Source organism: Ascidiella aspersa, chromosome 2, assembly GCF_963924565.1.
Source record: "Ascidiella aspersa chromosome 2, kaAscAspe10.2, whole genome shotgun sequence".
NCBI lineage: Eukaryota > Metazoa > Chordata > Ascidiacea > Phlebobranchia > Ascidiidae > Ascidiella > Ascidiella aspersa.
The window spans coordinates 21368315-21382646 of NC_139448.1; the positions used below are offsets into that span (position 1 = coordinate 21368315).

Consider the following 14332-nt stretch of genomic DNA (forward strand, 5'->3'; position numbering starts at 1 on the left):
TATTTTTTGGTATAGATTTAACACTATATGCATTATAGATTCTAGTTTAGATATATATTTTTTAGATTCCACTACATACTGTTCAACTCACATTATTTGGGTTAGGGTGTGCGTTAGCGGGTGTGTGTGTCAAGGATCAGAACAAATATAATTGCCGTTAATAATTGTTTTCGACTCGTGGGTAAGATTCTAGACCAGACCAGGGATGGCGAGCCACTGACCCCACCACAGATTTTTAATGACACACTAATCTCTCTAAAAATACCAAAATGTTTTCAATATTTTTTTTATAAAAGGATTAATATAAAAAAAAGTGTTTTAGGGTGGTCAGTAGGCCTAAATTAACTGCACTTCAACAAATGTGCACAGAAAGGCTTTTGTTTATTGCTGTAAAACGTAAAGGGTGTAAGAAAAATGAAGAGTTTGCAGACTAAAAGTTAAAAAAACTCTGGTTAAAGCAATAAATCATGCTAAAAAATCTTTCTGCTGAACTCCTGCAATTCAATAAAAATGATGCAGCATTTGTTAACTATTTAGCTTCTTACTATTTGTGAGAGTCCGAATTTGGAAATTATCTAAAAACCTTGAATTACCAAGCCAATAACACTTAAAACGACGCAGCAGAAGAGTTTGCATAAAATTAGCAAATAATTAAATATATGACCCACTTGATCATTTTGTAAGGATTAAGGTCGTGTTTGCGACCCGCGCGATGAAAAGGTTCGCCATCCCTGTTCTAAACCAACGCGTAAAAATTCAATAAATAGCCATGTTTTATGAAATAGACAATCTTAGATCTAAATCACCAAGCAATACCCTTGATGCAACATATTTTTGATTTTTTTACTAGATTGTTCTATAAAAATATAGATATAATTTAATGTAATTCTAAATATTTACTGTTGGAAAAACATGACAACTATGCTGATTTGTGTTTAGGCATGGGTAAGTTGTTCTCTTGAATGTCATTAAAATTTATTATCTTTCTTTATAACTGCACTGATTTTGTCAATAAATGGTATGTCTGGCGAGTTTGAAAGAACATATAACTGAAGCTGATAATGAGCTTGCTGCTGTAATAATGAAATCAATTCATCAAACATCGCAAGAAATAATTCAAAAATGTGCGAGTAATAATTATATTTTTTATTACAATAAAAAAAAAATCAAATTGCAACCAAAATGTTAGCAATAGGCTACCATATTTACCTCAAAAATTGTGGGAATACACATCTAATAATGAACATGTAACAGAAAAAAATAGTGAATAAAACAAAATGATTCTGTTAACCAACACTGCATTTAAGTACAACTAAATATGGGAAACATTGCAGGATCTAAAAGCATTTTAACCATATATTGAAGATATGTTAGCAACACAAAAGTGGTTTCTTTGCATCTGCAGAACGATGTTCTCCAATTGAAAAGTCAGTGTAAAGGTAACCTGACAACAATCAAGCCATGGCTACCTTTAAGATGACAAATTTAAACAGGTTATGTGTATGTTAGATCTGTAGCCAATCAAAAATCACAATTGTTATATAGTACCATAATCAGAACCAATTATTCACTTTCAAAGCCCTACAAATGTGATGAACATAGCAACTTTACAGTTTAGTCATCCAAGTGGGCAACCCTCTGTTCTGAAGTGGCGTCAAACTCTTTAGGCTTCACGCTACAGTTATTAATGTTGACAATTTTGCTATATACGTTTTTGATCGTTTTTTAACAAGTAGGTAACAATACAAAATTAATGAAAAAGAATAAATATTTTTTACCTCTCTTCAGCCAGCATCTTTAAGGCCTGTTTACACTACAGCTGTGTGTTAAATTGCGCTTGTACTATTGCTGCGCAACAGACAAAGCAAAATCACTTTCGTTGGGCAAAGAGTGAAACTCTCGCCACAATATAAATTAAATGTAAATTACACTTTGATCAGCCCCACACAGCTGTAGTGTAAATGGGCCTCAACAACTTAATCAATTTATTAATTATGTAAGATTTGTGTCCTAACATGAAATATATATTTGAGTTTTGTAACCTTATGCATATTTTAAAGATTAAAAAAAAAATGGAAAATAAAAGTATTCATTTTGAAGATGAACTTATACCTGAAGTTATTTTTTGTTTAATAGTTCATTGAGGGTACCTTATGTTACATGGCAAAACTACTCTCGAACTTTAAAACCCCCAAATTAGTTTGTTCATATGTAAAATAAATGTGATATAGATATTAGTGTTAAAAGGTAAATTAATCAAGATGAAGTAAACCTGATCAATGTAACAAGACATTGTATACTTGAATGTGCTGTTTAAATCCTTGTAAGGACTGCATCCTGAAGTTGGAGGACACAATAAAACACTAACTCTAAAAAATTGTTGTTCATGCGACTTCATGTGCAACAAGGTGGCCTGTATTAGAAGGATAAAGCCTAGTAAAAACAAAAAAATCCAAAAAATGTAGTTACAGGATAATAGATAAGAACCCGCCACTATTTGTGACCATGTCAAGGCAAAAATTCTCCACATGTTAATTCACTATTATATAAAAAAAGTTTGCCAACTGAATTGGTTTACCCAAACTATTATATTCATACCAAAATCATGTGCTTGCTGTTTTTGCCAAACATTAAAGCAATTATGCAAGCAAGTCCACATTGATTTACTAGAAATAAACCGTAAATGGTATTACATTATTGCAAAATGCATGCAGCCCGCGTAGAAGGGTGACACTAGCGTTAACTTAGCATTCTGGGCTTCTGTGTAGTTCATTTCTAACAATACATAAATGTTTTTTTATAGATGGAGAATCGGAAATTTGTTTAGAGGCAATTCTAATATTTCCTACTGGTGCTGTCCAGGTACTGCCACTGGGGTTTGACCCTCAACCTACAATAGAATTTCCTAATGATACAAAATACCCTTTGGTCAACACATGCTGCAATTTGTTGACAATTGCTTGGGGAAATAAAGATTTTAAACTCCCCTGGATTTGGTGTTACACAAATCTGCGTTGTTTTTCATTAAATAAACACCAATCATAGATTTGTACAGATTTATTTTATTTTATAGTCTACTCTAGAGAAGGGCAAGCCAACAAAATGCTACTTTTACTCAAGTTACACATCTATAGCATTATTGAATGTTAAAATAAATTTTTCGTTAAGTATAAATTTATGTTTGTTGCTACGAATTGAAGACTTAACTTATATAATAAGTTTTCCGCAAGAATTTCATTAAGGCTTGAATTGTGCGATCAAATATTGGACATTCAAAGAGTCAAATCATCAATATTCCTTGTTTTTGGCAAAATGGTGTCATTGTTATCAATATTAAATGAAGGGCCCAGGCTCTGCAGTTGTAGTAGCTGGTACCTTCATGCAATACAGTTACAGTGGTGTGTGGTACGTTCAGTGGGCCATAGATAATTGTTTATACTATGCGAAGACAAAAAAGATCTATGCTGTTTGTTGGATCAAGCAACAACTTCTCCTCCAGATAATTAGATTCATTCACAAAATGGTTACTTGAAAAATTTGAATAGTATTTAATCTAAGTTTCACGATAAAAATAACAACAGATTATGTTAATGTTGATGGTCAACTAGGAATGCAGGGAGTCTAACGGACCCACATTGGAGTTTTATGATTTTGGGCGTAACCAAACCTGAAACGAGTGTTTTTGGATCACTCAAACCTTGCCCGAACCCAAACAGGTTTGAAAAACGGTTTACTCCAACATGATGTCAAAACACATAATTATTTTAAGTTTTCTTTTGCCCCCAGAAGTAATATTAATGTAGAATGGTGTGGACTGTCGATAACATAAGCTATAAAATATTACCTATTTTTATTATGCTTTTTATTTAAAGTGTATGATGCGATAAATATGCTTTCTACCTATGTTATAAAAACTTGGATTAGACAAAAAATGTGTAAAAGGCAACAGCAAAAGGGCCAAAGATTAAAACATTGCCAATCCTTGTTCTTGTTTATTTTTCATGGGACACTTTCATATTTGTCTTATTTTTGCACCCTTCTATATTTATTTTTTACGCGTTATATTTAACATGGCGTTCTATAATTTGATATATGTTATTACCGGTATAGACTAGCAGTTTTTGTTCACATTTAACAGTGGTAAACCCAAAGTCAAACATTTTGACTCCCTGCAGCCTGCATATAGGAATGTTAGGAACTACACATTAAAAAAACATTTAAAAAAAGTGTATTTTAAATAGATTTAACAAGCCTATACTAAAAGATTCTGAGGGGAAGGCCTACTAAGCAACAACGAACACGCTCCGAAAGAAAAAAACAGCTGATTCTAACTTAAGGCAAAACAGAAACTTTATTAATTTGGATACGCCCTATAAACAACTCACGTCAAAGTTATATCGTAATGAAAATTTGTCCGATTTAATTTAAATCAGACAAAATTTAAATCGGACAAATTTTCTGTCCGATTTAATTTAAAGGGACAAATTATATTCCGATTTAAGCTAAATCTGATTTAATTTATATCGGACAAATTTACAGTCCGAGTTAAGCTAAATCGGACAAAAAAGTTGTCCGTAGAAGGTTATTTGTTTTTTTCCAAACGGCGCCCCATAAATTTAAAACAATTGTGGCATTGTCACGTTAAAATCACTTGTGCTACGTTGTAAATTTAAAGCTACTGTCTTATTAGTTGCTGGTTTGAAAGCTTTTTTGCTATTACATGTCTAAAAGTTGTAAATAAAATTTGTTTAGGTAATCACAAATAAGACATGTCAATTACAAAGTGGACAAATGAATTGCAAAGTAGTCATTACAATCACAAACTAGCTGTGCAAAATATAAAGTAGAGTAGCAAATCGAGTAGTAAAAATTGTTTGAATCAAAAGTTGCTAAATGAAATACAATTTAATATTTCTATTTTACAATATAAATACAATATTTCTATTTTATTTAAAAATTTGATATGCGAATCAACGTTATACCGTCTTTGCCTAATATAGTGGTTCTCAAAGTTTTTTTATATTCCCCCCTTAAAGGCTTAAACACTCTTAATTCCTCTAAAAAAAAAATCGAAAAAGGAATATTTGCTAAAATTTCATAGTATATGGATATGATGTTCAAGGTGCGTTTTTGTCACTTATCTCAGAGATAACAGTGAACATTCCAAAAGTAGGGTACGATTATAAAACAATTACAAAAATGCTAAAAACCATTTTACCGAACGAAATTTACATAACGTATTTACAAAGTGTTATTCATTGTTAATGTGAACCTTGAGCTTCATGTTTAAATTAAAAAAAAAGAAAATTGAGGAGAAAAGCATGTCAGTTTTGTCCGAGAATCTCCGCGTTTGCAAATGTCAAGTGTTCCTCTATTTTGGTCAAAATATCTGTAATGGCATTAAAACCTCATTCAAATAAATATGTAGTCGGAAATGGAAGAAGTGTTTGCTTTACAACCGTTAATTTGGCATACTTAGCACAAACTTGTGGATCCAACCACATTAGCTGTTTTTTGAACTTTTCCGAAACCGAAGGCGTTTTTTTAAAACGTTTTACGTTAGCGCTAGACGCGCCTAGCATGAACCAGCCTTCAGCCTACCAAAATAAAACATTGTCCAGGTAACCAGGACATAATTACAGAAATATGAATCGGTACTCTCCAGTTTTGCTAAATATTCTGTTTAACTTTGAAAGATTAGCTAGCAGTATTTTTTCAATTAATGCAAGTAGCCGCAGATATAAGAAGTTGGAGCTGGACAACCTTATGTTTCACCCTTTCTTTATTTTACTTTTACGTACTCATAACCGTGCTAAAACAAACAAACAAACAGTATGAAACAGGCACCTGGTGCTAGTAAACTTTGCTTGCTGTGATGAAACAATAGATTTTTAACCAAACAGAGTCTATTATGACATAGGTATAACATAGACACTATATTTCAATACATGTTTTTTTTTGTAAATTTAACGAGATCCATAGCACCATCAATAAAGTTGTTTTGAGTAAAACGTTTTAGGGATTTTCGTTCATACCGTGAACACAACATTTGTTTAAACGCAATGGAAAACATGTATTTTTTTCTGACATAAAGTTTGGCCCAAAAGTTTATAAATCGTTTTTTAAACATAAATGAAAAAACACTCTCTTATAATTTATAGAACAACGATTTTTAATTGTTTAAATTGAAACCATTTTGATTTCGATTACATAACGTGTAAATACCGTTTTGGAAAAGCAAAGCGAAAACCCTCTTTATTTTCTAATATGTTTTAAAAATAGGTTTAAACAAAATGTTTTTGAGACGTTGCTTTTTAACGTTCGATAAACCTTTTTTTTCTTTATTAAGGTTGCATTTACACGTTTTTTACCGGTTGTATAATCAACATTTTGTAGATATAGGAATATACAAGTTGTAAACATCTTCTTGAGACCAAGCAATATAACAAGTTTTCTGCAAGTTTTAAAGAAAGTCGCAAGTAGGGTTAGTTCGGATATCAACAATTTCTACTATCCGGATAACGGATATATCCGTATATTTGGAATTTATCTAACCGGTTAACCGGATAATAACTGCTAAGTGAGACAATCGATTTCACGAGGTTTGCATGAAAAATTGATTGTAAAATCATTACACAGTTTTATTGTACATCTACGTACACGCGCAGTACGAGAAAAATCACGCAAAAAGCTTTTCAACTGACACTACCAGACTTTACCTGGCCATGGAAACGCAGTCTTCTATTAAAAGAATCATTCACTATGCTTTCTTTGTGACGTGATAGTAAATTTCACTCGTGCATTTTACGAGTACCGCAGTTGAAAGTATAAGACAATAGAAGTGTGAACAAAGGTTTAATTGCGCTCAGCGGGAGTCAGCCTCTACGTCAGTGGTTCTAAACCTTTTTGTACCCGTGGCCCCTTTTTAATGCTTTCAAATGGTCGCGACCCCTTACATTTTTATGGTGGAATATCTGCGTTTATAGTTCTTTTTAATAATTCAATATATCTGCAGTGTACCTTATGTTGAATATATTAACAGACAACACCACATTACTTTATAACACGTTTATTTTAATGTGATTTCTGCTGCGGACCCCCGGTTGAGAACCACTGCCCACGTAACAAAGAATGTTCAAACTTACTAAAAAGTGTAAAACGCATTAGCAACGATACTCTTTTAGCGGGTTAACTGGCAGAATTATATCCGGATATCAGATAGAAAAAAAAAACTGCGGTTAATCGGTTAACCGTTATCCGGATAATCTAACCCTAGTCGCAAGACGTTTTAAAGACGTCAAATTCAGCCAGAAAACGTGATTTCCAGTTCTATACTAAATAAAACTTTTTCTGCCAAGACGCATTTAATGGGAACAGTTCATCTTTTTTGTCAATACGCCATGTGGCCTTCTAATTCAGCGAACCATAGATATGCGAAACGATACATATTTACCGAAAATACCTTTTGCTTACGCTTTTCTTCTTTACTTTATCTTCTGCCCTGGGTCAGTATAAATTAAATAAGTAATTATTATTGAAATAAATTTGTTACAGTCAAATCAAATTTAAAACTGAACTCTCGTTCCTTGCAAGAAATATTTCTTGAGGGCAACTAATTATTCGGATGCTAAGCATAAAATAGCCATTTTATACGATATATGCTGTTTAGCAGATTTTAAAACGTTCGTGGATTTTTTTAAACATCAGAGTTTTTGGCAAAGAATTAATTCGTTATATTTACTTGCATGTAAAATAAATATAATTTAAGATGCGAAAGATGGACAAAGACAACCTGAATTGTTACCTGTTTTGTAACAACAAAGCAAATTGGCAAACACCATTATTGCTTGACATGGATTCCAATAAGCGAAACCTTTTCACAGAACAGAAAAAGTTTTGTCGTGTCAGATACGGGCTACTAGACAAAGAGACCTTTCTTTAATCAAACAAACGAGAAGAAAAAATCTACTAAACCTTTCTCTTGTGCGTGCCTCGTTGGTGACGCAGTCGAACGAAGTTTGTTATAGCAATTGAGTTACCGGTAACAACAGGTTAGAGGCGTTTGTGCTGTAAGTTGAGTTTAGAAGTCGGGTGTTTGATTGCTACTTTGTGTTGTGTAGTTTTTGGCAAATTAGTAAACGTCACTTATTTACTCTTTTTTCGAGAAAGTGGGTATACCCATTTAGTTTTATGAGTTAGTGTTGTAAATCATTCACTATAGAACACAAGTAGGGACAGTACGGAATTACTAAAGTAGGGACAGTACGGAATAACTAAAGCAGTCAGTCCAGTTAATCACTCAATTCATGATACTTGGATGCTTCAAAAAACGAAGATATAGTTGAAAAACAAATGTTGGGGATGAATTGTGGTTTTTACATTATTTAGAATATTCTTTTTATATAAAATGTCCAGTGACAATTGAGTAGAATTATTAAAGTGGTTAAACTTGTAGATACAGCAAAGCAGTGATTTTGAAACTGTGTACCGCAGCACACTAGATGACTATTGTGTCTCGAGAGATTGTTAAGTGTAACGTAAAGCTTTGTAATTTTTAAAAATTAGCTATTTGTGTAACAAATAGGCATACAGTACACGCAAGGATTCAACAAGCGGTTCAAATCTACCTTTAACATCGATCTCACTAAACAGGCTCAATATTCTTTCTTTAAAAAAAAACAAGTTTGTAATGGCAATGAATGTCTTATAGGTGTACACTGTACACCAGACCTGGGCAACATGTCATACGGCCTGCGGGCGCTTCGCGCGAATCCCTTCTGTCTTCTCGTACATATTCCACGCGATTTTTTTTGCATCTTTACACACAAAAAGCGTCCTCTGCATTATGGTGCTCTCCCCAACGAAATTTTAACAAACTTATCCTAATATTTATTGATTTTCTGCGCTTTGGTCGAATGGATTCCGTCTTTAAATTATGTACTAAATACCAGCAGTTTTCTAAACTCTGAAACATACCGATTTACATGTTGTCAACCTAATTTAGTTAATGAACCCGATTTATACCGTCTTTGCAATATGGCCGTTGCTTGTTGCTATGTCAAGCTGGTAAGCTCGATATCGCTGATTCTAAATACTTAGTTTAACAGTTTTGCTATTTTTTTCCTATTTGCCTAATTGCCTAAATGCAAAAACATTTCACGCGAATCTTATATGCCTTTAGTACGTTTTAAATAGGGGTTAATGATGCACTAAAATACACATGGAAAGCACCAGTACTTATAAAAACTGTTAAGACGAAGAGATTTTTGTACGAAACAATGGCAATATTTCAAAATGTTAGAAAATGAAATTGTACGCGAAGAGCGTTAAGCTTTACAGCTTATAGTGTGTAAAACAGGGTTTTGGAAGTCGATCACCTGCTTGGTTAAGTTTATCGTAGTTTTATTGCTCGTGTCTATATTTATGCGAAAGATTTATTCTTGCATCTTACCTATGTGAAATCGAACCTCGAAAACAAATTCAATGACGTATTTTAAAGAAAAATAAAGTTGAATCGGTTAATACCATGCAACAACAAAGGCATTAATCACGGTTTTTATTTGCTAGGTTTTGTTTGTGTTTAATTGATTTTGTAGTGTCACAGTAGGTCGACATAGGACTGTAACCCACTTTGTTTCTTGATCGTTAGTCCCATGACCGTTCTCTATTAAATCCTACAGTAAAATGGTAAATTCAACTCGAATGACGACCGATAAAATGGCGAAAAAATACACAAGAAAAACAAATTTAATAGGAAAGCTCTCATGCAGCTAACGATCATTTACTTTTGTGTTACGCCATACTTCCTCTTTTAAGGCTTAATTTCGCACGAAAATATCGCAGTTCCAGTACATTTTGTTTTATCTCTCTTCATTTGGTTTACTGTCCCTATACTTTTTGACAATTTCTCCTTTTAAAGATGGACGCATTTTGATTAACTGTGTGAGCGTAACTTGCTCTGCTTGCCATTTTTCGCTCCGCACTCCACGGGCGTCTGGCAATGATGACGAAAATCTAGAACAATAAGGACCGGATGAACAAATGGGCGCCGCATAGTGGAGTATGCACCGGAGCCCTTTGCTAAGTTACAACTCTGTCTTATAATTGGAATGCGCAAAACAAACTTTTTTTACCTCGTTTTAGTTCTTTTAAAGCTAGGGTGTGCGATTTGCGGCCCGTCGACAGGAGATGTGCGACATGTAGGAGGTTCAGTTTTAAGTCCGCGTCAGAATTACACTTGACGAGTATAGTTTTGTGTCTATTTAAATAAGAAGTGGTGGTCGCATAGCCAATTTTTAGACTTTTTATTAGCAAATCTAAGCATAACGGCACTAGTTCTGTTTAATATGTTGCCGCTCACTTCAAATTGCTTCAGTATATTTTTAGGCTAGCAAAGTCGATCGCTATAAAATCGGATTTGTTTTGGGCATTGGGCATGCTTTCCAACTACACAGGGGTCGACAACGTTTTCCTAGTAGCGGGCCAAACCAAACTCAGCGCGTTTTTAGCGGGCTGTAATAAATTTTCACTCACAATGTTTTAAAAAAAAAAAACTGTTTCTTGTTTTAATATAATAAGTATTTTATTATATGATAACTCTTAATCACAGGCGGACCTACATGTTTTATACAATTGGAAACGAGTCTAGTTATACTCAGTTATTATTGTGCGATGCGCTAAACAAATATATGTCCCCGGGCGCCAAAAAAAGGTACAGGGGCGCCAAAATGAGGCTTACAAAAGCCACAAAAAAGCCGATGTTTAATTTTTGCGCTCAACAGCCTTACAACTATAGAGTCAACGCCCTCATAACACGTTTGTCATAATCAGGTTGTGTCGAGACGAGCAATTTGTTCTGTGCCCAATTAGAAAATCCTCCTGAATTACCCTACCTGCAGTTTAGCCAATTCAAACAAATAAAACTCAAATATTTTCGCGGCCAACAATGCACTTCACTATTTTCATGTTGTTTCAGTGATATTTAATTGAAAAATGTCGAATTCCTTTTCGGAGGGGGCGCAAGGCATAGGAAAATTAACAAAGGGGTGCGCGGATGAAAAAAGGTTCAGAACCACTGCTATAAGTAAGGTATATTATGTTAATGTAATAGAAAAATGTAATTAAACATGGAGATTTTATAGTTTGTCCCCGGGCGCAAAATACCCTGGCTACGCCTCTGGTTGCCATATCGTGCTTGTTTTTAAGATTTGTGCTTATTTTGGGGTATGCAGTGTCTTAGAAACACAAATGTGCTTATTTTTAAGAAATGTGCTTATTTTAGAGTTTTGTGCTTAGTTTGTCTTATTTTAGTTTCTAAAAGTGTTCTTTATCAATTATTTTAATATTGAAGGAGAAGTGAGAGACTTCATTTATTTATATTTGCTAAGTTCTTTAACCCAGATTATAACAACAATGCATTAAATTACGTAATAACAAAGAGTTGTTATTGTTTATTCTAAATCAGGGTTGACCAAACTTTATGGGACGCGGGACGCATTCGGCAAGGAAATTAGATCGCGGGCCGCATTTGACATTTTTCCTCTTATACACTGTCTCACCGTACCAGATGTAAAGTAAAACACGTACATGTGTAAATGAATCTTTATATTTATCATAAAAACATATTGGGGAATAGATTAAAGAAGCTAAGATGTGAATACTACGAATAAGAGAGTTTTGGAAATTTTGAGCAACGTCAGTAGACCAGGAAACCTTAAAAATAACTGACAAGTATGAATAAGAATAAACCATAAATTTATTCGTAAAAAATATTTAAGGAAGTACGTAAAACGGTACAGTTTACTTAAAATTCAGTGAGATGGGTGTGCCTGTATTTTGGAAGCCAGCTCCTTTGTGTCAATGTCAACTGAGGTTAAGGCTAAACGAAGGCAGGCTTCGAGAGATGTTTGTTTAAGTAGATTCCTCTCTTTGGATTTAATCGACTTCATTGCGGAAAATGCTGCTTCACAAAGGTAGGTACTGCCAAACATTGACAGCAAGTGCAATCCAAAACGGCGTAAATTAGGATAATGCTCTTCAGAAAGAAGAGGCCAAAATTGAGTGATTGGCAGTGTAGCTTTGCTTAATAAAAACTGGTCACTTTGCAAGTCACACAATTCAAGCTGCAAATCGTCATCGGCTTCTGATATAGTTATAGTCAGCGGAGCATTGAATACATTGAAGTTTTTCTCAAGGTGCCGGAAATCTTGAAATCGCTTGTTGAAGTCTTCAATCAGGGTATCAAGAGTTTCAACAAAGCAGCAGAAGTTATTGTCCTCTATTTCTTTAGAAATAACGTCACAACTTGGAAAGTGAATCAGAATGTTACTTTGCAGATTACTTTTGAAGAGACATAATTTTTTGCGGAAGCCATCTATGAAACCATACAGAGAAGCAATTGTTTGATTCCTACCCTGTAAACTTAAATTGAGCTTATTCAGATGCTGAGTAATATCCGTGAAAAATGCTAGACCTTTCAGAAAGTTGACGTCTTGCAATAAACCTTTAAACCCATCAGTGTCTAAAAAAAAGTTTAGAATCTCATTACGCAGACTGAAGAACTGCTGCAAACATTTCCCAGCACTAAGCCAACGAACAGTAGAATGGAGTGAAACGTCAGAAAATTCTGTATCCAAATCTTTCAAGAAATCAACAAATAGACGATGTCTCAGCGCTTTATTACCGCCTCTAATGAAATTAATAATTTTCATTACATGCTGCATCACATCAGATAAACGTATACAGCGACTAGATAACGATTCTTGATGAATAATGCAATGAAGCATTGGGCAGTCGACTCCAGCATCTCTCAAGTACCCTATAACCCCTCTTTTAGCTCCAGTCATTGATTTGGCACCATCTGTAACGATGCAAGAGCATTTCTGAAATCCACCATACTTGCTCACTAAAGAATTCAGCGCTTCATAAATATCAGATCCTTTCGCAGTGGTAAAAAGTAGGAGTAAGCCGAGTAACTCCTCACTGACATTAAACTGTGAGTCAATACTTCTAATAAAGACAAGCAACTGGCTGACATCCCTTATATCTGTGCTTTCATCAAAAGCGAGAGAAAAATAAACACACTGCTGAATTTGATTCATGACCTTCTCCTGAACGAAATTGCTAAGCTCTTCAACACGTCTAGCAACAGTTTGATGCGAGAGTGGAATTTTTTCAAACCCACGAGCTGCATCGTTAAAGCCCATGGCCTTTCCCATAGCTATTGCACATCGCTTAATGAGATCACCGTCAAAGAATGCCTTTTTGGATTTAGCCATCAAAAGTGATACATCATAAGAAGCAATGGTTGTAGAAGACGAAGGCTTCACTAATTGAAACATGTTTTCTTGACGCTTACGCAGGTTTGATTTGAGATCATTGAGTAGGGCTCGCCGCGCCTCACCAGTGTATTTATCATAGCCAGTGACATGAAGAGTGCTGTAGTGTCGTTGTGCATTGTACTCTTTCATAACAGATATCATTTCATTACAAATTAAACATAAAACTCGACCACTTTGTTCTTTCACCAGGAATCTCAATTCCCAACTATCCTTGAATTTACGTTTTTCATCAGAGATTTTTCTTTTCTGAGCCACCGTAAAAAATGTGGCACTAAGTCTGAAAAGAAAGAATAAAACAGAATGTAATGGAGGATTAAGTAAAACTGAAATTACAAAGAATATTCTCAGCATAAAGCACACAGCCAATATTGCAGAAAACATTTTATTTACAAATGCCTGACGTTTCGAGATAAACTTTTCTCATTTTCAAAGGCTACATTGTACCGGTTAGGGTTAGGCTAAACTGTTGAAAACTAGCATAAGACGTACGAGGCAGAAATTTAAGTTACGCAATAAACAATAACAATGCCTCTTTACCATTGTATTCATACTTGGTTGTTATGTCACTTATATGCGGATTTTTATAAATTTACCATTTTAAGGTTGTTTTTCTAGGGTCGGCTTATATGCGAGGATATACGGTAATTTTTAAAAGTTTTCTAGAAGAGGCGGCGGGCCGCATTGAAGGAGGTCGCGGGCCGCATGCGGCCCGCGGGCCAGGCTTTGGACAACCCTGTTCTAAATCAAAAAAGTACATTGTAGCCTACATAAGGTATACACGGAATCCTCAGAACTCACTAATAAACGTCTCGGTGACAAATGCGTTTGGATCCAGAATAGGCGCACCGGATCCAGATTCACATGTTTTCCCCGCCGGTTTAAAATGTTGCACACACCTGATTTAACTTATAGTGAGTTCTAAAGTAGTTTATAGTTTTAAATTTTTTATTATATTATTTAATTTTATTGTTGTTCTTTACGTAATGAATTTT

The 14332-nt window shown here is 34.4% G+C and overlaps 1 protein-coding gene across 1 annotated transcript; it reads right to left on the minus strand.

The window, feature by feature from the left end:
• Positions 1 to 11810: 11810 nt before the first annotated feature.
• On the minus strand, positions 11811 to 13481 carry LOC146164305 (general transcription factor II-I repeat domain-containing protein 2B-like). The gene has a single exon (XM_083380705.1). It carries the CDS (start codon positions 13479 to 13481, stop codon positions 11811 to 11813), a length of 1671 nt encoding a protein of 556 aa, XP_083236831.1.
• Positions 13482 to 14332: the final 851 nt, after the last annotated feature.

Excerpts from the sequence above, each read along its gene's own strand:
- LOC146164305 (XM_083380705.1), bottom strand. The coding sequence starts at position 13,481 with ATGATATCTGTTATGAAAGAGTACAATGCACAACGACACTACAGCACT.